Source organism: Narcine bancroftii, chromosome 6 (assembly GCF_036971445.1).
Source record: "Narcine bancroftii isolate sNarBan1 chromosome 6, sNarBan1.hap1, whole genome shotgun sequence".
Classification (NCBI taxonomy): domain Eukaryota; kingdom Metazoa; phylum Chordata; class Chondrichthyes; order Torpediniformes; family Narcinidae; genus Narcine; species Narcine bancroftii.
The window spans coordinates 28,334,472-28,362,074 of NC_091474.1; the positions used below are offsets into that span (position 1 = coordinate 28,334,472).

The window sequence follows — 27,603 nt, forward strand, 5'->3', positions numbered from 1 at the left end:
CTGAAGGATGAAAAACAAGATCTGTCAAACCCTCTCATAGGGTCAATGGCCATCTAGAAAACACATGTGGAAAGGGAATCCCTTGCATTGAAGCTTGCTCATTCATTGGAACAGAACTTCCCCCAGGCATCTTGGAAGTCACCATGCCACTGGATCTGGGAGAGGATGGATCTGGACCTGTGCAACCTCCTAATCACCTAAATCCATTCATGCACACACTGTTCCTTTCGGAGGTGTGGGGTATCCTATCAAACCCCACAAACTGACTGAAAGGAATCATCATCCTATGGCATGGATAGCCAGAAAAAAAAGGAAGAAAATGCCATGGTATATTTGAGTGTCACTCTGACTTAGCTCACAAGCTTTGAGGTGGTGAGTAGCATTTCTACCCTAATTTTAAAGTATTACATGGAAGTTGGCCGTTGCTAGCAAACCCAGAATTCATTACCCGTGAGAAAGTGATGAAGGATTATTTTCTTGAACCACGATAATCCATGTAATGAATGTTCTCCCATGGATTTGTGGGGATGGAGTATAGAGAGTCTAGTATGATACAGATCCAATTCAACTACTTGAAGGGGAATCTGCAACCTTCATCCTTGGTGTAGAACTTGTGGGTTTGAGAGCAGATAACAGTGACCCAAGTTAGTAACTGGTGTGCCATGGAGCTACAGTATGCAGATAAAGTATGCAGATAAAGACAGAGGTGCACCAAAGAAAAGGTACAAGGACTGCCTAAAGAAATCTCTTGGTGCCTGCCACATTGACCACCGCCAGTGGGCTGATAACGCCTCAAACCGTGCATCTTGGCGCCTCACAGTTTGGCGGGCAGCAGCCTCCTTTGAAGAAGACCGCAGAGCCTACCTCACTGACAAAAGGCAAAGGAGGAAAAACCCAACACCCAACCCCAACCAACCAATTTTCCCTTGCAACCGCTGCAATCGTGTCTGCCTGTCCCGCATCGGACTGGTCAGCCACAAACGAGCCTGCAGCTGACGTGGACTTTTTACCCCCTCCATAAATCTTCGTCCGCGAAGCCAAGCCAAAGAAAAGATTTAGCATGGAGGATGGCACCATGAATGGAGTGGGGTTCCTTAGTATTGACACTATAGTCATTCAGGCCAACAGCAAGTATTCCAGTAGACTCCTGACAGAGAGGAGAGGGAGGGAGGAAGAAAGAGGACCTAACAGAAACTGGAGATGTTAAAGTTAATACTATCTAGTTGGAGAGTGCCCAGACAGAATATTAGGTGTTGTTTGTCCAATTTTCAGATGGCCTTGGTTTGGCAGTGCGTCAAGCCATGGACAAACATGCTGATGTGGGAGTGGGATGTGGAATTGAAATGGGTGGTCACTGGGAGATCCCCACCTGTTTCACCAATGTAGAGGAGGCCACAACTGGAGCACTGGATGCAGTCAACAATCCCTGCAGATTCACAGGTGAATAGTGGTGGAAGCAAATAGACAGGCGAATATGCAGAAAATGGCAGGATATACATCAGGTGCAAGAAGCAAAGTGTAGTTTAAATTTGGGCATTATAATCAGCACGCATTGTGAGTTTAAGGGTCTGTTCTTGGGCTGCATTTTCCTATGTACCCCACATTTTCAGACTCACAGCAATGTGGTCGATACTTAATTGTCCCTTGAAATAGCACAGTATGTCAATGTGGTCGATACTTAATTGTCCCTTGAAATAGCACAGTATGTTATGGCGAGCAATTGCCAGTAATACTAACATCCAAGTGAATTATTGCCTCTAAATTCCTATTTTGCATTCTCCTCCAGGTGATACCTCAGAGATGATGAACACAAGATGAGAGACTCTGCCCCGCCCCCCAATGTTTGTCAATGCATTAGAAGATAGGGTGCTGTTTGACGGTGCGTAGGTGATCCCGGAATCAAGGGAATGGGGCGCATTGCCTCAAAGTTGGAGAGAACGAACAGGAGGATGGAGGGGCAGTTTGGCAGACAGGAGGTAAAATGGGGGAAGGAAGCGTCACAGGTTCAGTTCTCCCCCTCGGCCTGTTCCACTTCTCCCTGGTTGTCTGAGTTCCACAACTGTAGGAAGGAAATAAGGTTTGTATGAATCAAGGAACATTCCAGCAGCATAGAAAAATTCCATTTAGAGGGCACAAGCCGTACCACAATCAAGGAAGCTGCATTAATTCAATGCTGATTGCTAGTTTCAGCAAATAAACAAAATGGCCATTGCTCTGGAAGAGGGGAGCAACAATAAGCCTTTAAGCACGCACCCCCTCCCAACACAGGTTAACCACAGTAACTTTCTAAACCCACTTCCATACATCCAAGTCTCACAACCTGTCAACAACCAGTCTTAAACCTCTCCACATAATTTCTTTCCACTCACTCAGCACCTCACTTCCCCGCTGCAGGGGACTCACAGGATTCCGGCTTGGATCTGGCTCCACTGGCATCTGCCCAGATCACCTCCAGTCGACATAACCCACCTCATACAACCTCCAGCTACCTCTACAGGGCAAATAATGGAAAACAACTACTGTGCATTTTGTTTATGCCAATAAATGGAACCTGGATTGTGGCCACTGCCTCATTCTCATACTTCCATCACCAAAAACTCAAAACCAGCATGTTCTTCCTGGTAAATTCCCAGTTATTGATCCAGTGCCAACGTGCACCATTATCATACTTGTGTGTGTTAGGCTATCTTCTACGTTCTCATTTATTTTGATCCTTCTCAAACACAAGCCGATGTAATGTTTATCAACCTGTAATGCCTAGTCACTGAAACTACTGCGTGGCCAGGCCAACGTAGCAAAGTGTCAGGCAGGAGGAGAGAGAGCAGAAAAGTGTTTCAGGCCTATCACAACATGGCCTGTGGCTGTAATCAATAGATGAAGAGTGCAACAGAATATGCAGGAAAAGTGCCCAACAATTGCAGATCATAACCTTTGCTCCACTTTGTCAGACAGCAACCATTCTCCTCTAGACCCAACTTTGGCTTTCCTTGTCACAGTACTCTGTCCTCAATCTTCCACTTCTGCCTATGCATTCTGATGTGTTTCCTGGTGAAAAGTCAAGAATTATGTGACACAGCTTGTAAAGGTTGGTGGGGCGATAATGAGAAAGCAAAACTGAGGACACTAAAAATCTGCAAAACCAAACATGCACAGGTAAGTTAAAAGTTGACTGGAAGGATTTTGCTCCCCATGTTTATTTTGAGTAATTACAGAATTTTCTACTTTATTACATAAAATGATTTGCTCCAATACTCTCAGAATGTCACTTTTAAGTGTCTACAGCAGTTAGAGGTGACAGTAAAAGATGTTTCAAATCAGAGTTTAAAATATGCACAACAAATGAGGAAAATGAATTTAATTGTGGTACGTACAGTTAAATTTTCTCGAAGTAACTGCATAATCAAGGTGCTGTCTTTGTACGAATCATCGTTCAAAGCGTCCAGCTGGTCACTTGCTTTATCATATGCCTGCAACACAAGACAGAAACAACCAGGTTCAATCATATCCTTAATAATTTGTCAGGTGAAGCTTTCTGCAGTTAGGTTTTGAAGTGAAGAGAGATTTCAGCCCAAAACGCTACCAACACATTAAAGGACATCAGCATGAAACCAAGCAATTTTTTTTAATGCTCAGTTTCACAAGTGCAGAACACAAATTGTTGGACGAACTCTGCGGGTGAAGCAGCATCTGTTGGGGGCAGGGAGAAGAGAAGAATTCTCGATGTTTTGATTCAAGACCCTGCACCAGAATTGCTCCATATGCCAGCATCTCGTGTCTTCAATTTAGTGCAGTTTCAATTTAAAACATGCAGCTTTGCTCACTTTGGCCCCACTAAGGAAATTTTGGTCCTCTTTGGTCTTTTTGCTCCTTTCTCTGTTGAAAACTCTACTTACACAAAATAGGTGTGCAGAAAACAGTGATGTAACAGGCAGCGAGAAGGATACAAGTTTATACCAGGATCTGGATCAGTTGGGAAGGTGGGCTAAGGAGTGGCAAATCAAATTTAACTGACAAATATGAGGTGTTGTCAGGACTTGTGGCTTGAGCAAGAGGGAGAGTTTGACCAGGCGAGGGCTTCATTTATTTTTATAAATTTAAATTAAAACCTACAGCATGGTTATAGAAACATAGAAGATAGGAGCAGGAGTAGGTCATTCGACCCTTCGAGCCTGCTCCACCATTCAACGAGATCATGGCTGATCTTGAAGTTCAGTACCCCGACCCCGCCTTCTCTCCGTAACCTTTAATACCCTTATACTGAAGAAATATATCTAATTCCCTCTTAAATAGATTTAATGAACCTGCCTCTACTGCCCTCTGTGGCAATGAATTCCACAGACTCACCACCCTCTGGGTAAAGAAATTCCTCCTCATCTCGGTCCTAAATGGTTTGCCTATTATCCTCAAACCATGGCCCCGGGTTCTGGATTTTCCCATCATTGGAAACATCCCATCTGTATCCATTCTGTCCAGTCCTGCCAGAATTTTATATGTCTCTATGAGATCCCCTCTCAATCTTCTAAACTCCAGCGAGTACAATCCCAATTTGCGCAATCTTTCCTCATAAGTCATTCCTGCCATTCCAGGTATCAGCCTGGTGAATCGCCTCTGCACTCCCTCCATTGCAAGAACATCCTTCTTTAGATAAGGTGACCAAAACTGCACACAATACTCCAGGTGTGGTCTCACCAAGGCCCTGTACAGCTATAGACCCTTTTGGCCCACAAGCCCATGCCACCCAATTAACCTACACCCCTGGTATATTTTGAACAATGGGAGGACACATGAGCCCCTGGCAGAAACCCACGCAGACACAGGGAAAACATTCAAACTTTTTTGTGACAGATTATACATATGTTTTTGAGAGATAAATTGGGGCAGGTTTTTTTTAGTGTAGGTCACATACAAACACTTCAAAACAGATCTCATTTAAAATAGCTCTGCTCAAGCTAAACAGGCCAGTTCCAAGACACTTTGCAAAAGCTTTGGAGAGTGCCCAAGGGACTTCACGAATGGATTGTTGATTTGAAAATCAACAGATGAAGGAACTCAGAGGAATAGGTCGGAGACGCAGGCTGTCTGGGAGTGCTGCTTGTTGTTCTGAGGGTCATGTGGTTTTGCCTGAGAGGGAGTCAAACAGGTTTTTCTCAGAGAGAGAGATCAGTTCTGCAGTTTTACAGTCAGCAGCAATGGCTGGGACTGGAACAGGACAAGCTGGCAAGTTTGTGGAAAAACCCCATTTGGAAGACGGGTTGTGAGTGCTTGGTTCAGCCTGGTCAAAGCCTTTGTGGTTCATACAAGAGAGAGGACTGGCTGTCTAATGTTTCACTTGAAATAGGAGAAACAAAAAGGAACTCTGTAGTGACCTGAAAGAAAGAGGTTATCATCTGGAAAATCCTGTTGAGGCAAGTTTCTTCGGCAAGATAATGAAGTAGGTAATTAAAAAGAATCAGTTGTGGGTTTCCAGCAAACAATAAATCTCTCCTTGAAAGCTGACAAGAACCTTCCTGAACAGTAACCATTTACCTTTCAAGCACTAAAACCTGGTAAACTTCATAAATGTTAAATTCTGTGCACAATATAAGAATTGCCTACAACCAGTAAACTTGGGAGGAATGAGAAGTGAGATTGGACTGTGAATCAAAGAACTTTTCTGAACTTACAAACATTAGAAGGGGGTTAAGTTAGTTAAGTTAAAGTGTGATTCTGTTTTCATGTTTAAAGATAAATAAAAGCATCTTTTGTTTAAGTAACCATTTGTCATGGTGAATATCTATTGCTGCTGGGTTTTGGGGTTCTCTGGGCTTGTAACACTTTGCAGACAATGCCTGATTTGAACCCCAGTCCTGATCGCTGGCTCTCTAACAGTGTTGCGCTAACTGCTACGCCAACCGTGCCATCCCATTCTTGAGAGCGTTGAAGAATGAGGGGTATATGGAATCAATTGGGTGAATGCAGTCTTTTGACCAGAGTTGGGGACATTGGTGTTAATGCTGCACAATTGTTCAGTAAAAGGAGGTGCAAGGCATACTTTTTATCCGATAGCCTTTAGGTCACCCTTGGGCCAGGTGTAGTACCTGTTTAGCTTCCTAATCAGGGTCACGTGAAGCCATGGATTGAAGAATGTGGACGGTTTTTTACAAGCAGATTCTACAAATTGGAATTTATGGTCGTAAAACTAAAAACACTGGGCAGGTGAATCTGCTGATCAATGGTCAGGGTTACCCGTCCAGTATGGACACTGCAACAGGAAGCCACTTCAGTATTTATGCTTTCTTCTTTTTTTCTTTGGCTTGGCTTCGCGGACGAAGATTTATGGAGGGGGTAACTTTGCATAATCATGAAATCAACACCGACTTCTTAGCTCAAAGAAGGAGCCTTTACCAAAGGAGAACAGGAAAGCAACAACTTCAATTCGAGGGTCAGAAATCATGACGGATAGATAGACATGATCGCCCATACCAAATGGCAAGGCACCAGAATGATGATGAGGAGACATCGGTTTCCAGAGGGGGGGGGGGAAGATTACGAGTGGTGAAAGGACAGCCCATGGGAAGAATTGCCTACTCCTGGTTCTATTTACATGCTGCAGCCATTTTGAAAGTACCAGGAGTAGAAGCAGAGAAAAGAATTTGATGATGTGTCACTTCACATAAACAACTTGTTTTGCTGTCAGAGGTTGGAACTGGGCTGAGTGTAAAATCTAAGAGGTATGGAAAGGTAGATGGTCAGTCTTTTCTCCAAGGCAGAGTGGTCTAAGCCTAGGCAACATAGGTGAGGGGAGAGATTTAAAAGGGAAGCCAAGGAACAACTTCATACCCACAGGGTAAGTGGAACAAACTGCCAAAGGAAGTGGTAGAAGGAGGTAGAATTACAATATTCAAAAGACATACTTCAATAGGAAGGGTTTGGAGGAATATGGGCCAAACTCAGGCAACTTAGGAGGCATGTTTGAAGTAGAGAAACACAGACAGCACAGCATTCCCATGACAACATTTCAAGATAAACATCAATTTTCTCTTCTCTCTCCCTCTTCCCATGTACTGGTTGATACAGAATAAATCATTCAGGCACAGCTCTGATGGGTGGCTCAATTCATCTCTCACTTGTCAAGACAGTTGAGCTCCAGTCTCATTTCAGAGAAATGATCATGAGCAGGCTGATAATGGCATTACTGGAAGTGGCTCCTTGCACTCGAGACCTGCTTGCCATTTAGTTGGATACAAAAGATCCCACTGCACTAGTGTGTGGCCTAAACCATGCAAGTCTCCATTAAAAAGCATTACAAGTTACTTTCACTTGCTGTATATTCATTAACTATCAGATCTTTTAGTACAGATCTTGAGTTGTTGGTCTGAGAATGCTGCCCACTACCACATTTCAGGCTGCAGGAGTAGGTGCTGAGGGACGCACGAGGGCTTGGTGCAGCCAATGCGAGGGCGTTGATGGGAAGGACCAGAGTCTCGAGTCTGTCCGTTACTGGGCATTGAGGGACTAAGACCGAGGGGAAGTCCCTCAACTAAAAAAGGGGGATGGAAGAAACAATGGAAGGTGCCACAGTGTATGGAGAGAACAAATGTAACAATGTACATTGATGATAATGACTGTCATTATAAGTGTAATAAATGATTTTCTTGTTTATAAATAATTTATTGTGAATAAAATACATTTTTGATTAAAAAATATTAACCGGCAGGCCTCCTTTGCTACCATTCCAGAAACCGCACCTAGTGACTGTGAGCATTTCAATGCAATTGGTTTCATTGTCAGAGACTGGATTTAACAAAGATGGGTGCCTCTCCCAAGCACCCATCTTCCACCCTTCACATTCAACAAGTTATCCAGTCACACCTTTCCCTCACCTCCACTTTCTGCATCTTTCAGAGACTTCCCACTTCATTCTTCCAATACCACTCTCGCATTGTCACTCACATCTTTTTCCAGCTGGCACGCCTCCTTAGAGGAGTTCAGGATCTCATAGTAGAACAGTGAGAAGTTGAGGGCCAGGCCAAGTCGGATGGGATGTGCTGGCTGCATGTTAGCTTTACTGATTTCCAATGCATTCTTGTAGGCCTTCTGTGAATTCTCCACCGTAGCTACAAGAGAGAAATGGTGATGGTTAACTCTTATTCATACAAATTGGATAGCATGACAAAATGTCCCATTTAGTTTACAATTAGTGGCACAGAATCACTGTCCCACAACTGAATGAGAGTTTATTGTCATATACACAAAAGCATTGCAAAGATGCATCAAAATTCTGAGTTGCTGCAGCTGGGAAGGGTGAAGATCCACCAACTATAACACAAATTATTATTATCGCACCTTGGTAGAAAAAAATAAATGGCCAGACTATTTTTAAAAATGGAGACAAAGATGCAAGGGGACCTGGTAAACTTGCATGTTGTGTCAGTGGTGAAGGCGGCAAATGGAATGCTGGCATTAATTTCAAGAGGAAAGGAGGGATGTGATGTTGAGGCTTTTTAAGGCACTGGTGAGACTTCACTTGGAGTGTTGCAAGCAGTTTTGGGCTCCTCATTTACGTGTTGATGGTGGAGAGGGTTCAGAGGAGTTTCACAAGGATGATTCCGGGAATGAAAGGATCATCATTTGAGGAGAATTTGACAGATCTTGGCCTATTATTGATATTTTTAATTGACTATTATCATATTTTTAATTAAATAAATACTTACCATTCAAATAAATTTTTATTCAAAGTAGTCATTTTTGGCTGCTGTTACATCACATAATCAGTAATATTGTTATGGCTATATGTTAATAGTAATATTTAAGTTAAGTTATAATTCTTATTAAAATGTCTTGTAAATTATAGAGTTAAAATATTGTACATGTATTCTTAGTAAGTTGGCCATGGGCTGGGTGCAGGGTCATATACAGGTCACACCATTGTACTCAGAAGATCATTCATTCTCAGAATCCCAGTGTCTTGGAAAGACATTAGAATTTAGGAGAATGGAGAGGGGGGTTGGGGGTGGGCGGGAGAAGAGAATCTCATTGAAACATTTTGAATGTTAAAAGGCATGGACTTAGTAGATGTAGAAAGGTTGTTTCCCATGGTGGGAGAATCTATGACAAGCAGGCACAACTTCAGGATTGAAAGTTAGGGCTTAGAGATGCAGAAGAATTTCTTCAGCCAGAGGGTGGTAAATCTGTGGAATTTGTGGTTGTGGAGGCCAAGTCATTGGGTGTATTTAAGGCAGAGATTGATAGGTTCTTGATTAACTAGGGCATCAAAAGTAATGGGGAGAAGGCTGGGAAGTGGGGCTGTGGGAAAAGGTATCAGCTCATGATTGAATGGCAAGGTAGACTTGATGGACCAAAACGCCCATTTCTGCTCCTGTCTTATCATCTTAAATTTAAAAGTATGAATCAATAAATACACAGTTGTAATCAGTGCCAAAAAAATGATACCTCAATGGTCCATCAATTTATACCTCAATTTATTGGTTTGCCATTCTACCCAGTCAGCATTTGCTTGTTCCTTGCTCTCCTCTCTCTTGTGCGATATTGTTATTTTAAATTTAGACATAACAGCAGGGTAACAGATCATTCTGGCCCATGAGTCCATGCCACTAATTTACACCCAATTAAACTACACACCCAGTACATTTTGAACGGTGGGAAGAAACCGGAACCTGTGAGAACATACAAACACCTTACAGACAGCGTGGGATTTGAACCCCGAGCCGGTCCCAATCACTGGCACTGTAAAGGTATTGAACTAACCGCTATGACAACTGAATCTGCTCCAGCAGGCAATGAAATGAGTCCCTTGCTCTGTTAAAGGTACTCCATAAATGCAAACCAAGTTTCTATTTTAAATGGGTAGAACCTCTCACTGCAAAAGGTGATATGAAATGCTAACACAGATACACCTGGACACCTATTTCAGTTGGCTGATCTGGGCTATAGGACCGAACTACATTTGAAGCTCAGAGGTCAGCCTGTAAATGTGCATTGGGAACTTGAAAAACCATATGGTTAGTGCATCGCCTTAACAGCACGAGCAATCAGGACTGGTGTTTGAATCCTGTGCAATCTGTAAGGAGTTTGTACGTTCTCCCTGTGTCTGCATGGGATTTTCCTGGGGACTCCAGTTTTCTCCCACCATTCAAAACGTCTGGGGTTGTAGGCTAATTGGGTGTAAATTGGATGGCATGGGCTTGTGGGCCAAAATGGCCTGCTACCATGCTATGTCTAAAATCTAATATGCTTGAAACAGATATATGCAGGAAACATTAAAACATTTAACTTAAGGAGACAAATTGTTTTTACCTAACAGCACTAGCAATTAAATAGGACTAGATAAACCTTTTTAAAATAAACATTCAAACAAGATCACATCAAAAAATATAAACATGTTTTTTACTTGTTCTTCGAGCTGAACTTTTGGTCCCCAAAGACATTAGAAATTTCATGGGTAGAGGTTTCCAATTCTGTACACCTCATGGACCCATGGATGAGAATGCCACAAATCCACTAGTGGGAGATCCAATTGAAAAAATCGTTTATACCGGTTTGGAATAAAAATAAACCAAAAAAGGTGACTCAACCGTGGATAACAAGGGAAATTAGAGACAGCATTAGGTCCAAAGAGAGAGCATATCAATTGGCCAAAAAAAGTACCACAACAGAAGACTGGGAGCAGTTCAAGATGCACCAAAGAAGGACAAAGGGATTAATCAAGAGAGCAAAAATAAATTACTAAAGTAAGCTTGCGGCAAATATAAAAACCGACTGCAAAAGCTTTTATAAATATGTCAAGAGGAAAAGATTGGTGAAATCCAGAGTAGGTCCTTTGCAGTCGGAATCAGGGGAATATATAATGGGGAATAAGGAAATGGCAGACCAATTAAATTCTTACTTTAGTTCTGTTTTTTACAAGAGAGGATACAAATAACCTCCCAAGGATGTTGGGAAACATAGAGACTAATGCAAGGGAGGAACTGAAAGAAATCAGTATCTCTAAGGACATGGTCTTGGGGAAATTGATGGGATTGAAGGCAGATAAATCCCAAGGGCCTGATAATCTACATCCTAGGGTACTTAAGGAAGTGGCCATTCAGATAGCAGATGCTTTAAGAATTATTTTCCAGAACTCGATAGACTCAGGATCAGTACCCATGGATTGGAGGGTAGCTAATGTTACCCCACTATTTAAAAAGAGGGGTAGAGAAAAAGCGGGGAATTATAGGCCGGTGAGCCTTACATCAGTAGTGGGCAAAATGATGGAATCCATTATTAAGGATGTAATAGCGGAGCATATGACTAGCAGAGAAGGGATCGGACAGAGTCAACATGGATTTACAAAAGGTAAATCGTGCTTGACAAATCTATTGGAATTCTTTGAGATGGTGACAGGTAAAATAGATGGGGGAGAGCCAGTGGATGTGGTATACCTGGACTTTCAAAAGGCCTTCGATAAGGTCCCGCATAAATGACTGGCTTACAAAATCAAGGCTCATGGGATTGGGGGCAAAGTATTGATGTGGATTGAGAACTGGCTGGCAGGTAGAAGACAGAGAGTTGGGATAAATGGCTCATTTTCTGAGTGGTAGGCGGTAACCAGTGGGGTGCCACAGGGATCTGTACTGGGACCCCAGCTGTTCACAATTTACATTAATGATCTGGATGAGGGGATTGGATGTAATATCTCCAAATTTGCAGATGACACTAAGCTAGGAGGGGTTGTGTGCACGGAAGAGGGGGTCAGGAAGCTCCAGTGTGATTTGGATAAATTGAGGGACTGGGCAGATACATGGCAAAGGCACTACAATGTGGATAAATGTGAGGTTATCCACTTTGGTAATATAAAGTGGAGGGCAGATTACTATTTGAATGGCAATAGATTAAGAGATGGGGAAGTGCAGAGAGACCTAGGGGTACTTGTACACCAGTCTCTGAAGGCGAGCATGCAGGTACATCAGGCGGTTAAAAAGGCAAATGGTACGTTGGCCTTCATATTAAGAGGGTTTGAGTATAGGAACAAGGATACCTTACTGCAGCTGTACAGGGCTTTGGTGAGACCACACCTGGAGTATTGTGTGCAGTTTTGGTCACCTTATCTAAGGAAGGATGTTCTTGCAATGGAGGGAGTGCAGAGGTGATTCACCAGGCTGATACCTGGAATGGCAGGAATGACTTATGAGGAAAGATTGCACAAATTGGGATTGTACTCCCTGGAGTTTAGAAGATTGAGAGGGGATCTCATAGAGACATATAAAATTCTGGCAGGACTGGACAGAATGGATACAGATGGGATGTTTCCAATGATGGGAAAATCCAGAACCCGCGGCCATGGTTTGAGGATAATAGGCAAACCATTTAGGACCGAGATGAGGAGGAATTTCTTTACCCAGAGGGTGGTGAATCTGTGGAATTCATTGCCACAGAGGGCAGTAGAGGCAGGTTCATTAAATCTATTTAAGAGGGAATTAGATATATTTCTTCAGTATAAGTGTATTGAAGGTTACGGAGAGAAGGCAGGGACGGGGTACTGAACTTTAAGATCAGCCATGATCTCGTTGAATGGCGGAGCAGGCTCGAAGGGACAAATGACCTACTCCTGCTCCTATCTTCTATGTTTCTAAATCACCAGCTTGCCCAACATGAATGGCAATTTCTGTACAGAAAATAGCAAATTCCGATGAAGATCTAAATTCTCCAGACATACCCTTCTTATCCTCGCTTGCAACTTCAGACAGGTATCTGAAGTAATCTCCTTTCATCTTCAGATAGAACACTTTGCTCTCAAAAGAAATTTTATCCTTAATAAGATAGTCATCCAGGAGTTTCTGCATTAAAAAGGTAGAGAAAATAAAATACATTAGATGCTGAAGGAGTTTGTATGTTCTCCCATGTTTGTGTGGGTTTTCCCCAGGGCTCCAGTTTCCTCCCACCATTCAAAATGTACAGGTGGTGTAGGTTAATTAGGCGGCACAGACTTTAGGACCAAAAGGGCCCATTATTGTGCTGTATGCCTCATTTGAATTAAACAAACAGCAAAATCATCTCTTATTTAACAAATTAAGCTCTTATTGTTTGAAATCAGAATCAAATATTTAAATTTTACATAATGATTTTTGTCAAGTACATCACTAGGAAAATTGTTATTCAAAGAGCTTTCTGTAAAATACACATTTCTGGTGATATGCACGTTGGTGCAAAACTTCATGTTGCTGAATGATGCTTGGGTACAAAGAAGTTGTATGGTCTTCCATTTTTGGGAATAACAGAATTGAGATGGTTAAAATGACAACGTTCATTGGGTAAAGAGAAATCATTTCTATTCATTGAGGGTTGAAACAGGTACGGGTACAGGGCAGGATTAGGACACACAAGAGACTGCAGGTGTTGGAATCTGAAACAAATAACAATCTGGTGGAGGAACTCGGCAGGTTGCACTGCAGTGTCAACATTTTGGGCCAGAACCCTTCACCAACATGGTCTCATTGAAATATCCAGCCTGAAACATAGACCATTGTTTATCTCCCACTGGTGTCATTGCTGTCAAGAGAGCAGTAGCAATTATCAAGCATCCACACCACCCAACACACGCTCTGTTCTCGCTACTACCATCAAGAAAGAGGTATACATTCCACATGACTTGCACCACCAGGTTCAGGAACAGCTGCTACCGCTCCACCAAACTCCTCAAATACAAACTCAATCAGCAACTCATTTAAGGACCTGAGGCCATGCACTGATGTGCTAGGACAAGTTGGCCCCACTTGTTACGTGCGGTCAGTGGGGCAGTGGTAGCAAACATGGTGGCAAACATCGTGGCACACATCCATCTCTTCCAGTCCAGACCAGAAGTTAGCATGTGCGCGCGCTTGCGCCAGCATGATGCAAACAGATGGACTTGTGCGTGGTCTGACTCTAGGCCTGATAAAGCAAGCGCGTGAGTTTTAAATAAACAGTCCGTTGTGATACCCAAGCTAGCAACCTGCTTCTCCAATCTGTACAGTCGCTCCATCACCACTGGCTACAGTGGTGATCCCGATGAGTCTCCACACCCTGAACACTCAATGAAATGGACCCTGAAGCAGTAGGTGCCATAGTGTTAAAGCTGCCAACCTTCTGGACTAACCAGCCCCTCACTTGGTTCAGCCAAGCAGAGGCCCAGTTCCAGATTAAACAAATCACTTCAGATTCAACGAGATATTTCTATGTCATTAGCTCTCTTGACCAGGATACTGCTGCACCTCATCCAAGCTCTGCCGGAGGATGGTAATTATCTAGCCTTAAAAAACCTCCACTACATATAGCCTTTCCTGCACTCAGACAGCCTGGGGGACAGGATGCCATCCACAGTGATGGATGGAATGCTTGTACTGGCAGAAGGCCACAAGCCCTGCCTCATGTTTGAGCAAGCCTTCCTGGAACAAATGCCAGAGGACATCAGGCTCTTGCTCACGGATGCCGATTTTAGTGACCCCACGTAAAGTCGCAGCAAAAGCCAACATCCTTTACCGCACCAAACGCGAGGCCCCCCGAGATGGTCAATCAAGTGACCAGGCCGCACCACGAGTCTGCCTGGAAGAGACAAACACCCCAGTGGAGGAAGACCACAACAACCCCCGAGCCAAGCCCCCATAAATCAACGTCTGTGTTTCTACCATCAATGTTGGGGGGGCTGAGGCATGTAAATGTCGACAACCCTGCTCGACTATTGTAAGGTAAAACATCATGAGATGGGAATGTGTAGGGAGTTACCCTGTACAGGGCAGTAACAAGAAGGGGAGGTGTCCTTGTACTCCTGTTAGGTAAAACATCATGAGATGGGACCGGAGAAGGAGTCACCCAGTACTAAGGAGTAACAGAATGCATCCTTGTACTTACAAGATAAGAGAGACATTGATGGATTGAGAGGCAGGAAGCTAGCAGGGAAAGGATAGCAACAGTTTTAGTCATTGGACAAGTAATGATATGATGATGTTCTAAACATGTATCCAAGGGTATAAAAAATCACCATTTTGCTGATAACGGCAGAATGCATTCTCCGACTAACTTTGTTAGTCGCAAGTGTTACAATCCGGTAATAAAGAACAAAGAACCCTGATTTCGACTCAGCCTGGTGTTTGTCTCACTCATTCATGAACAAAGCAGACCTAACAATTTGGTGACCCCGACGTGATGGGTGAGTGAACACTGGACGACGGTTTCTGTTTTTTCTGACAATCATCTCAGCCGGCTGATAAAAAGGTCCAGAGAAGCCTGTTTTAACAAAATTCTCTTTTTTTTTAAAATCTTTATGATTGTCAGTAAGAACTGGAGATCGGACAAATTAGACGACCACAATTGAAGGTCGCATGCCAGGATTGTAACACGTAAGTGATTACAGACAAGATAAAAGTCCTTAAGGTGTTTGAATGACATTTATTAAGTGCTTCGCAAGAAACTACTAGAGTTTAAAAGTCTTTATTGTGTCGTTGCAAAGTCCAATAGAGTGAGAAGGTGGTCTATAAACAATTGAGGACCTGAGTTTTCTGCCCTAAACTGGTTATTAAGAGGAGAAATCTCCCACGTGAAGGTTGGGCTTTGAAAGAAAACAAAGGTTCAGGCTTATTGGCCTCAATTGTATCTGAGAGACTGACTTATAAATGTCCGGTAGGTATGATAATGTCTGTACACTTGAGAAGTTAAGAATTTATTTCCCCAATTCGCCGTGGTGGAATACCACAGCAGACACTAGAGACCTTGAGACAACAAAAAAAGTACTCAGGGACGCCTGCCTGGTGAACAAGAACGACGACAGAAGGCTGCGACAGCTGTGTCCGGATCAGGTAGGAGATATTAATGAAAAAGTTGACAAACTCCTAAGAGACACCCAGTTTATTCGAAATACTTTTGATAAGTTAAATGAGGGTATTCCCAACATCACCAAGGAGATAAAGTTACGTAAATTCATAGATTGGTACAGGGAAACAGGACAAAAGTATAGCCCAAATATTTGGTTTGCTAGTTGTAATTTAACTTTCAGACCCCTTTGGGAAAACAGAGAGTGGAAAACGAGCAATCAGAGTATACAGGACAGTCTGAAGTCAATTGGAGGACAAGACTTAGAGACTGTTCTTTTAAAAGATATTAGTCATCCAGCTTGCAAGGAGACATTTTTAAAAGCAATTTTCGTTGACATAGATCCCCTAAACGGACAAGAACCTAAATTAAAACAGGCATTAGAAAGCGGTCCCGCAGCTATGGCTGTACAGTTGCCTGCTAAGACTTTTGACCAAGTTATTAAGGAAATTAATCAGGAATTAGAGGAGCGAAATACCAGTAATGCGGCATTGGAAAAACAAAAAATGCTCCGAAAATGTGTAGACCGCTGGAGGAAGAGGGGTTGGTTACCCGGGGGCACTGAGATGTTCCTGACAGGTGAGGGAAACAAAAATTTTAAAAAGTAGAGGCTTAGATAAGCTGGAAGAAACAAAACACAGAAAGGAAAGGAAAAGTGCCTGTTTCCAGTTTCCAGCCACGAAGTGTCCGGGTTTGCTCTCTCCCTCCCTCCTTTCACCCTCCCCTCTCTCTCTTCTCTCCCCCTCTCTCTCTTCTCCCCCCCCCCCTCCTCTCTCACCCACTCCCCCTCCCAATCCCAATCTGTGGCGGTGCTGCCCTGAAATCCCCAGGTTGGGCAGGGCAGAGAAATACAATTTGGTTTTAATTTTGTGCCCACAATTCCAGCTCCGCATCAAATGGGATCCTGTTTTATCCTCTCTCCCTCCCTTTTTCCCGCACCCCCACCATTGCGGGATCAGGGCAGACATTGTGGGCTGACGTGTAGCTCACTCGAGGTGGGAGGGAAGGAAGGAGTGATAGTTCCCAGTGGTGGGAGACCCAATCTGATCCAGACCAGTGATCACAGGATGAGAACCTTTTAAAACCTTTGAAACGAAAGTGTTAATCTGAAGACTTTTCTCCCAGTGGGGCCAGTGCATGGCATTTTCTCTCTCTATCTCTTGTGCTCTGTGTATCTGCCTCTCTATCTCTTTCTCTCGCTATGCTCTCTCTCTCTCTCTCTCTCTCTCTCTCTCTCTCTCTCTCTGGCACCCCAGATGGGACACTGGAGTCACGTCCCTTATATTCAGATATTGAGACACTGGGGTGTGACAAGAACCACGGGAATAGGGATACATCAGACGAGGTACAGGCCCCTTTAATAAAAATAGAAGGGGGAGTAATAGATGTAGAGACCCCTCTGGAGTCCAAGAAAATAGAAAAGGAGTTAGAGATACAGAAATGGAACATGAAAAAGGTTCAGGATAACATTAAAAACTTAAACAGAGATATTAATGTGCTGGGGCAGATCAGTGAGGATCAAAAAGATTTAATGGTAGGTGTATTGAAGGAAGTGGAAAAGATAACTACAACACTGTCAGGAGAAATTAAAGCTGAAGGAATGGTAATAGGAGTAAAGGACGAAAAGTGTAGTACAGAAGAGGAAACGAGATACGATCCACCATGGGAGGAAAGTAAAAGGAAAAGACTCGGGAGGGAGAAAAATAGACATGCCTACCTGGACATAGTTAGAACAAAAGAGAAAGATGTGAAACAACTAAACTATGGCCGAAAAGATTATCTTAGAGATGAACGTGACCAATATACCTTTGACCCTGAGACATTGGAAGCTGATAGGGACAGTGACAGTGACGAAGAAGAGTCAGAACAAGGTGGGATAAATAAATGCATTACAAGAGTAAAGAAGGAGCAGAAATCCCCAAAATTGAGATATCAATGCCCATTACTGATCACGGGACGGGGAACTCAAAAATATGTACCCTGGTCACGAATGGACTTAGAGAGTTTAATGAAAAAACTACCTCCGTTGAGTAATGGGGCTAGTCCATGGATTTCTTGTTTTGAGCGAGAAACCTGCCAAGAACAATTAGCACTCGCAGATGTCAGAACTATCATGATAAAATTAAAGGCAGAAGGGGCCCTGAAGCAAATAGAGAGAATTGTAAGAAGCAGTAAATTGGGGGATGAAATAGAATTTAACCCACTTCAGAATAAATTTTGGGAAGCACTTAGAGAAACATTTCCTACACCCTATAGTTTGGATGCCTTGGTAACCCTTCAACTAAAGGAAGGAGAGACTGCACACGAGTATTTCACTCGAGCATGGGACTTATGGGAAACAGGGACTGGAGAAAGACCCGACCACAGCCCCTTAGGAAGGGCTCACTTTCGTAATGGGATAATAAACGGACTACCTGCTACGGTTCAAGCAAAATTAAGGGACATTGTGGGAGTAGAGACAATGTCAGAGGATTTGTGGAAAAGACACCTGACACATGCAATCAAACGACATCGTCAATCAGAGCATGCTAAGTCAGAAAGTGCGTCCCAGAAGGAGGTGGACAAGACAACCGATAAATTGGTGAGAGCCATAGAACATATAGGGGTTAAATTAGCGGCCCAACAGATAGTCCCACAGGTCATGGGGCCAGTGATAAATCCGGGACCCCAAGTAAGAAATGGTTGGGAAAGACAGCTAGGTACAATGTATAGAGGGGAACATGCAGTATGCTGGTACTGCCAAAATCCTGGACACTACCAGCGGAACTGTCCGGAGGCTGGGAGAGCAAGGGGAAAAAGATTACCCTCTATGAGAGGCTATCGGGGAAGAGGAGGAAACTTAAGAGGACAAGCAAGGGGTAGGGGTGGACATATTGATGGGCCCCAGAGAATCGGGGGGTGGCAGAGTGATCAACAAGTCCAGGCACCTCAGTGTAATGACTATATTGAGGAAGGTGCTGAATTTGATTATTGAAGGTGCCCAGGAGAATCAAAAATCACGCCTCCCTGGGAGCCACCAAAAATTTGGGGGACGGTAAATGGAGAAAAAATTGAATTTATGGTTGACACAGGGGCAGCAGTTACGACAGTGATTAAAAAACCCCCAGGGAGCACATTTTCGGGCAAAACATTATCTACAATAGGATTCTCCGGAATAAGGGAAACACAGCCCTATACAGATAACATCGACATGACATTTGGACGACAAAGGGTTAAAACGCCTGTCCTGGTTGTGCCAAGTTGCCCCATTAATTTATTAGCAAGGGACATTCTTACCAAACTAGGAATAACCATACAATGTTCTGAGAAGGGCCTTCGGTTAACATACCCAGGGGATACAATAAGAAGGGGAGGACAGTTTATAGTAATGACCCCATCTAACGCTTCAGAAGTATTTTCTGGAGTCGGCTACTGTATGATGAACCAGGCCCAGGGCTGATTAAACAGTTTTTTGAGTGGAGGGCCAGTATTCCTCGGTATGGGGATTACCATTATCCACTAGATCCTATGCATGTTACATTAAACTACACCATCCACCCGGACCAGGAATATGAGGAGAGGTGGGACTCTCTAAAAGAAGGGAAGACAGAAACGATACATTGTCCATTTATCTTTGTAGGTAAGGAGGGAATAGCTGCTATGGTTGTCATGACAGAAGAACAAATGGAGTGGTTCTGCTTAGGAGTAGAAAGTGTGCCTCATGTGACCTTGGGTATTGCCAAAGATCATCACGCTCGACAGCTGGGTCCGATGGTAAAGGAAGCGATAGGGTGTGAATACAGGCAGACAGAAATCCCGGGATATTCCACCTCGGAGGGAGGAAAATTTGTCAGACTGAATATTGAAGCATGGGACCAGGTAGTGAATGAGAAAGTAGAAAGAGACCGAGCCATAGAAGGAGAAAATATTGATCACAGAGACTCAGACAAATATCTTTCTAATCTGAGTCCACATATATGGACAACGGGGCCCTATGATGTGGGAGTAATAAAAGGAGAGGTATTTCTAGAATTGGCCAACCCCGGGCAGAAACCAATATGGAGAAAACAATACCGCTTGTCGCCCAGTCAGGAGGAGGGTATTAAAGGAACGATAGAAGGGTTAATGGAGTCAGGGGTTTTAAGGGCGGCACCTGACAGTATGTGGTACACGCCCATCATGCCTGTTCCCAAACCGGGTAGAAAAGACTGGAGGATGGTACACGACCTCCGGGAGATTAACTTGGCTACCAAGACCATCGGGAGACCAGTCCCAGACCCATATGTAGCACTTAGGGCTCTGAGTCTGGAGCACGAATACTATACTGTCATTGATCTGGCAAACGCATTCTTCTGCTTGAATTTAGCTGAGGAATGGCAAGACTGGTTAACTTTCACTTACCAAGCACATCGGTACACATACACTAGATTACCTCAGGGTTATAAGGACAGTCCAGGACTGTTCAATCAGGCCCTTAGCGAAATCCTAATGAAATTAAAGCTCCCGGAAGATGTTACACTGATTCAGTATGTAGACGACCTACTATTAGCAGGGAAAACGCCACATGGGTGCCTGACAGGGCAGCCAAACAGGTTACTGGTTATCATGAACATATACAGGGGATGATTTTGAGGTCCCATAACAAAAAAAATGAATCTGAAACTAAGGAGACTTGTAGCAGATTGAATGACTACACAGATGAGTTTTGTGGAGGAAGAGTGCTGTACAACTGGCTCCCCGCTAACTGGGATGGTCGGTGTGCTCTAGTAACCCTTAATGCGCCAGTGCTGATTGTCAAAATGCAGGAGGGAGACGAGGATTCCCTAGAATTGCGCCACACAGAGAGTTGGCTGTGGAGAAAAAGGAGGAGTGTTGGACTCTTGGGGCCGGGAGGAAGGAACCCTGATGGGGTATGGATTGATGCCATTGGCCAAGCCCGGAATATTCCGGACGAATTTAAATTAGCCGATGAGATTGCAGCTGGGTTTGAAAGCTTTCCTGTTTTTAGTGCAATTTTTCCCATCACTGTAAATAAGAATGTTAATAGGATCAACCTTATTCACTATAATGTCCAGCGCCTTGCAAATTTGACCAGGGACGTTGTTGAGGCAATACATCAACAACTGTCAGAAACTTCCCTTATGACACTTCAGAATAGGATAGCGATTGATATGGTCCTGGCAGAGAAAGGTGGAGTGTGTGCTATGTTTGGAGATCTATGCTGCACTTCTATCTCTAATAACACAGGGCCAGATGGATCACTCACTAAGGGGTTAACGAAACTTAGGGCATTGGCGAAAGAATTAAAAGCCCAGTCTGGAGTCTCCAATCCTGTTTTATCCTGATTACAGGGAGTGTTTGGGAGATGGAGCACATTGTTAGGACAACTTTTGCTGGGTTTGTTCATTTCTGTATCAATTTTTATCACTTGTGGCTGTTGTTGTATTCCATGCATTCGAACGCTGGTCACGAGGACCATAGAGAAAGCCTTTGCTGACCGTGATGAACTGCCTCCGAAATATCAAGCTGTGCAGGCTGTGGAGCAAGACTATCTCACATTACAGGAGACGGAGAAAGTTGCTGAGATCGATCTGGAGTCTGAAGGGGAATGTGATGGGAAGGAGGGATTGTGAATTAGATTGTTACACATATAATTTTAACCTTGCTTGTAACCCAAATATTATAACATTGATTGTAACACAAACATTATTAATCAGATTGTAGAACAAGTATTATGAATTAGATTGTAGACCATATGTTAACTTGGGAATTTACTAATGTACGGGGGGTTAGCTAGTTTTTTGCTTGGGGGCAAATGGGATGAAACTTGTAAACAGGCAATGGGATCGGGGTGACGGATGGGGGGTGTACGCAAAGGAGGGTTGGGGGAACCCTCGCCCACCAGCCGAACTACCCTGTGAACAGAACCCGTATAGAGCTTGGCAATAATAGGCGAAATAATGTAACGCGGTGGTAGCATAGTCAGGGCGAGATTGTCCTCTAAAGAGGACAAAGGAGGGATTGTAAGGTAAAACATCATGAGATGGGAATGTGTAGGGAGTTACCCTGTACAGGGCAGTAACAAGAAGGGGAGGTGTCCTTGTACTCCTGTTAGGTAAAACATCATGAGATGGGACCGGAGAAGGAGTCACCCAGTACTAAGGAGTAACAGAATGCATCCTTGTACTTACAAGATAAGAGAGACATTGATGGATTGAGAGGCAGGAAGCTAGCAGGGAAAGGATAGCAACAGTTTTAGTCATTGGACAAGTAATGATATGATGATGTTCTAAACATGTATCCAAGGGTATAAAAAATCACCATTTTGCTGATAACGGCAGAATGCATTCTCCGACTAACTTTGTTAGTCGCAAGTGTTACAATCCGGTAATAAAGAACAAAGAACCCTGATTTCGACTCAGCCTGGTGTTTGTCTCACTCATTCATGAACAAAGCAGACCTAACACTATCCGGACCTTTGGCCAGAAGTACATACCCCTGCGTTTCGGGAAGGCGGACTTTTATTGGCAGTTCACTCTGTCAACAGTGGACAAACCCTTGCTGGGTGTGGATTTCCTTCGGGCGTACTTGTTACTGGTGGACCTGCATGGCAGACACCCTGTCTACATGGAAACCTTTCAGATGGAACCCCTCGGAACATCCGACGAGCCAGCCACTCACCTCGCCACTGAAGAGACCTCAGGCGACCACTACACCTGCCTGCTTGCTGACTACCCCGCCATTCTGAGCCCACAGTTATCCTCCATACAACCTTGGCATGGTGTCCAGCACCACATCGCCATCAACGGCCCCACCATTCACTCGTGAGCCTGCTGCCTAATGCCGGACAAACAAACTGGCTAAGGAGGAGTTCACTCGCATGGAGTCGGCCTCACCCCTCCACATGGTGCCTAAAGCCAAAGGCAGTTGGCGACCATGTGGCAACTACCGTCATTTAAACAAGGCTACAGTTCCGGACCAGTGCATCACATTTAAGACTTCACGGCCAATCTTCACGGCGCCCACCTGTTCTCTAAAATTGGCTTGATCCGGGGTTATCATCAGATCTTGGTCCACACAGATGATGTCCAGAAGACAGCCATCATCACTCCATTTTAACTATTTGAGTTCCTAAAGATGGCATTTGGCCTGAAGAATGCCACACAGACGTTCCAGAGGTTGATGGACGCGGTAGGACGTGACCTACCATTCCTTTTCATTCACCTCAAAAAAATCCTGGTGGCAAGCAGCACGCAGGAGGATCACGTGGCACAGCTGTTCCTCGTCTGCTCACCATCAACCCCGCAAAGTGTGAGTTCGGCCACAAGCAGATTGATTCTTTAGGCCACCACATCACCAAAGATGGCGCGGTGCCACTTCCGGACAGGGTAGACGCCATCTGCCAGTTCCCAAGGCTATCCACTCTCAAAGGCCTTCAGGAGTTTGTGGGGATGGTGAACTTTTACAACAGAATCATTCCCGTGGCAACCGCTATCATACGCCCCCTTTTCGACCTGATGACTGCCTCCACCAGAGTCCTCAATTGGACAGATGAGGCGTCGGCCACTTTCACAGGTACCAAGGAAGCCCTGGCACATTCCACTATGGTAGTGCACCCGCAAATGGACACAACACTCACGGTCGATGCATCCGGCATTGCTGTGGGCGCAGTCCTCAAATAGTTAGTGGATGATTCGTGGAGGCCACTTGCATTCTTCAGCTCCATCTCCACCCATTGAAAAGCAAATACAGCGCTTTCGACAGGGAGCTGCTCGCCCTCTACCTCGCGGTTCACCATTTTCATTATTTCCTGGAAGGCTGGCCCTTCACATTCTACACCGACCACAAGGTGCTAACTTTCGCCTTCAGATCCATTGTCCACCCACCAACAGCAGCACTCTCTCCAGGCCAGCAGTGTGCGCCTTTTCGCAGGGCATTGACTTCTACGAGCTGGCCTGGGCCCAACAATCTGGCCTGGATACAGTATTTCCGCACAGCCTTCGGGCCTATAACTGCAGGACCTAACCTTGGACAATGGCACCACCACCATTCTCTGTGACATTTCAACAGGAAGCCCCCAACCCGTAGTCCTAGCTAAGTGGCAGAAAATGGACTTTAACCTCATACACGGTTTGTCGCACCCCTCCATCCGTACGATGGTTCTAATGATTTCTGCCCTGTTCATCTGGCATGGCCTTTGCTAAAAGGTTACAGAGTGGGTAAGAGCGTGCATGGACTGCCAGATGGCGAAGGTGCAGACGCAAACACGAGCGCCTATCCAGCAGTTCGAGCCTGCCTTGCACTGATTCAAACATGTCCACGTGGACAACGTGGGCCCCCTGCCTGTCTCGAGGGGTTTCCGCTACCTATTCACCCGGTGGCCGAAGTGACCCCCCCCACCCAACATTGTCGCCGAAATGTGCGCTAGGGGTTTCTTGTCCACCTGGATCTCCCGGTTTCAGCGTCCTGGCCCACATAACCACAGATTGTGGCGCGCAGTTCACATCCACCTTATGGGGTACACTTTCCAAGCTCCTGGGGATTGAACTACATCACAAACTTCCACCACCCCCAATCCAACGACTTGCTGGAGCACTTCCACCGGCACCTGAAATCAGCCCTCATGGCGCGACTCAGGGGGTCTGAACTGGGCAGATGAGCGCCAAGTTGCTTTATGGGGAGGCCTCGCTGTCCCAGGTTAGTTTCTTCCCCCAGCCCAACCCAGGACCCAGGGAGCACCCTGGAGTGCTTAAGGGATGAATAATGAAGGCAAATTGGTGGCAGTCAAGATTCACATAATACGATGTCACATCTATCTAACTGTGAAATATTAAGCCTAGGTACTTGGGTCAGTATTATAATTACTTGAAAAGTACAAAACTGCAGCTGACTGAAACCTCCATCTTCAATAGAGCAGGCAGCATCTGTAGAGAGTGAAATAGCACATATCGTGTCAAAGACCTTTCATCAGAACTAGGTCCCATATTAAGGATTTAGACAAGTGACATTCACTCTAATAAAAGAGGAAGATTATTCAAAATTGTGAGTGCACAAATGAAACATGAACATTCAATGATTTGCTATCTTGGTCAACCTTAGATTTGGAATGAAAATATAACTTCAGATATATCCACTTCCTTGCACAAGTATGAAGTACAGGCTAGGAGACTTGGAATTAAAGTGTCATGCAGTTTAAAGATGAGCTGAGCATATTACAAGAGCAGTCAATTACTCAGTTCTACCAAAGCCACTCCCGTAGGAGTCAAGTTGGAGACAAGGGTGTAATTTTCTCATGATTAGACAGACCTTTACTGGTCTTCTAATTACAACAAAGGTAGATCAAAACACACAAATGCCAGAGGAACTCAACAAATTACATAAAGTCCATAGGAGGAAAGATATATTATCAACGTTTTGGGGTAAGACTTTCAATTACCATTAATGCAAACAGTAATTCTGCTTCTCTCTGATCTGCTGAATATTTCCAGCAATTTTTTTTACTGCACTGAACTATTTGTTCCTTTAGGAACGTGTGCAAGAACTAGTGGTTCATTCAGCCCCCAAATACCTGCTTCCAACAGAATGCAAGTTAATGGGGGTAAATTCCATTGGAGAGCAAAGCAAGTACTGCAGTTCAAAAAGTGATGGTATGAAGTTTCATAAAAACCTGAAAAGAAGAAATGTTTGACAGCTCTTCCCATTATTACCCTGTTGTAAGATTGTGGATCATGTCTGTTACCGCCCTTCTGTTCAACTGACAGATGTACTAAGAGTTGCTCTAAAACTTTGCAGCAAAATGTTGCCTTGAAGTGCTTTTGTGTCTCCTGCTGTACCAAGAGCCATAGATGCCAAGAAGTATACAGCTTGCTCCCACAACTAATAGAGTTGCTGCCACATTTGCCTCAGCACCAGTAAAGTTGTTGCTGAAGATTCACTCCAGGCCAGGAATATCCATTCTTGTCAGTGCAGGGGTTTACTGGGGGACTGCTACACTACTGGAGGTGCCATCTTTCAAATATTTTTAAATTTAGACATGCAGCACAGCAATAACCCTTCTGGCCCACAAGCCCATGCCACCTGATTACATCCAACTGACCTACAACCCTTGTACATTTTTGAAGGGTGGGAGAAAACCTACACAGACATCGGGAGAATGTACAAGGATACAATCCTTTATCCGGAACCCTTGGGGGACAGTGTGTTCTGAATTTGGGAAAGCCAGATTTAAGTCCACCCGAATTGTGCTGCCGTATCCACCCCCAACCCCACCCCGTTCCAGTCGCGCAGCTGCCTCCCCCCACCCAAGTACCCAAGTAGCCCGCCCGACTCGCATATCCATCCCATCCCCTTCCAGTCGCGCAGCCATCTCCCCCCCACCGTCGCCCACCCGACTCGCGGTGCTGGCCTCCCCCTATCGCCTACCCGACTCGCGCTGCCAGTCTCTCTCTCCGCTTGCCAGATTTTGGAGCTTTCCGGATTTTATATGTCTAGATAAAGGATTGTGTACCTGTACAACCTTCTTAGACAGCGCCGGATTCAAACCCAGGTCGCTGGTGCTTTAACAGTTTTGCACTAACTGCTGTGCTAACCGTGAGGTCCCTACTGCCCTCTAAAGCAGAGGTAAAAGATCCAAAGGCATTCATTTAAAGGGCAGGAGAGTCCTCTTTGTTAACCTAGGGGTGACATTTATCCCTCAATCACTAAAACCTACTTATCATGCCAAAAGCAATGTTCTGTCAGAACTCAGCAGGCCGAGCACCATCAGTGGGAGGGAAAAAAAAATCAGTCAACAGCTGTGATAAAGGTTGAGACCCAAAATGTCACCCATTTCCTTTCTCCCAGTGATGTTGCTCAACCAGCTGAGTTCCTCAAGAAGATGGTCTTTTGATCCAGATTCCAGTATTTGCAGTCTCTCCTGTTGTCCATCATGTCGCTGTACATGAACTGGCTCTGCTTCCTACAACAGTGCATCATTCAGTGGTTGTAAAGAATTTTGTGAAGTTTTGAATTTCCAAGATGCATTTTAGAAACAGAATGGTTTCTTTCCCATCATCTTGAGACTAGTAAACCTGCATCCACTTGCATTACAGTGCACTGAATTCCACAATTGGTAACAACAATCATCTCACCTCGAATGGGATCTTTACACAGAAGAGGGAAAACACAAAGCTACGGCTACAGATAACTATCATTGTTGCAATAAGCACAAAACTTTACCAGAACTACTTCACAGATATCACGAAGCTCCTTCTCAATCTTCTCTCGATAACCCTTTATCAACTGCAACTTCCCTTCTTTATCATTGTCTTTCTGTTCAGTGCTGGAGATGACTCGCCAGGATGATCTGCGGGTCCCGACCACATTCTTGTAAGTGACAGAGAGCAGGTTCCGTTCCTCATTTGAGAGATCTTCACCCATCTCTACGATAGCTTTCGTCGTTTCTGCCATGTCGCCATAGCGCTCCGTCTGCTCGGTGAGCTTTGCTTTCTCTATCAGCTCGGTTTTATCCATCTTTAAGGCTGCACAAACACAAGCTATTACCACTCATAAGAGGCTGCGCAAGTTCCTGCTCCATGTTACTGAAATGCCGGAGGAATTCAATTCTTGCATCATCCATAGGAGAATGAGAGAGAGAGAAAAAGAGATCTATATCTATCTATAAACACACACAGGCATCTGCCTGCCTTTTGCTTATGCTACACTTTATTAATTTTTAAAAATTCAATTTTAGCCATACATCATGGCAACAGGGTATTTTGGCCCATGATCCTGTGCCACCAAATTATATCCAATTAATCCACA

General features: G+C 44.3%; 1 protein-coding gene across 3 annotated transcripts; it reads right to left on the reverse strand.

The window, feature by feature from the left end:
- Positions 1-1,949: 1,949 nt before the first annotated feature.
- LOC138735883 (14-3-3 protein beta/alpha-B-like) lies at positions 1,950-27,358 on the reverse strand. Of its 3 annotated transcripts, XM_069884462.1 has the most exons (5): positions 27,019-27,358; positions 12,695-12,815; positions 7,933-8,096; positions 3,372-3,467; positions 1,950-2,059 (listed from the first exon to the last, which is right to left on the reverse strand). In XM_069884462.1, exons 1-5 carry the CDS (start codon positions 27,310-27,312, stop codon positions 2,006-2,008), a joined length of 729 nt encoding a protein of 242 aa, XP_069740563.1. In that variant the 5' UTR covers positions 27,313-27,358; the 3' UTR covers positions 1,950-2,005. The 3 variants fall into 3 exon arrangements, with proteins under 3 accessions (XP_069740563.1, XP_069740561.1, XP_069740562.1); XM_069884460.1 differs by lacking the exon at positions 1,950-2,059 and having other exon boundaries at positions 3,192-3,467; XM_069884461.1 differs by lacking the exon at positions 1,950-2,059 and having other exon boundaries at positions 3,390-3,467; positions 7,863-8,096.
- Between the last annotated feature and the right edge of the window lie 245 nt (positions 27,359-27,603).

Excerpts from the sequence above, each read along its gene's own strand:
- LOC138735883 (XM_069884460.1), bottom strand. The coding sequence starts at position 27,312 with ATGGATAAAACCGAGCTGATAGAGAAAGCAAAGCTCACCGAGCAGACG. Across the intron at positions 12,816-27,018 it reads ATATCTGTGAAGTAGTTCTG|AAACTCCTGGATGACTATCT; the intron begins GTAAAGTTTTGT and ends TTTTTAATGCAG. Across the intron at positions 8,097-12,694 it reads TGCAAGCGAGGATAAGAAGG|CTACGGTGGAGAATTCACAG; the intron begins GTATGTCTGGAG and ends TCTCTCTTGTAG.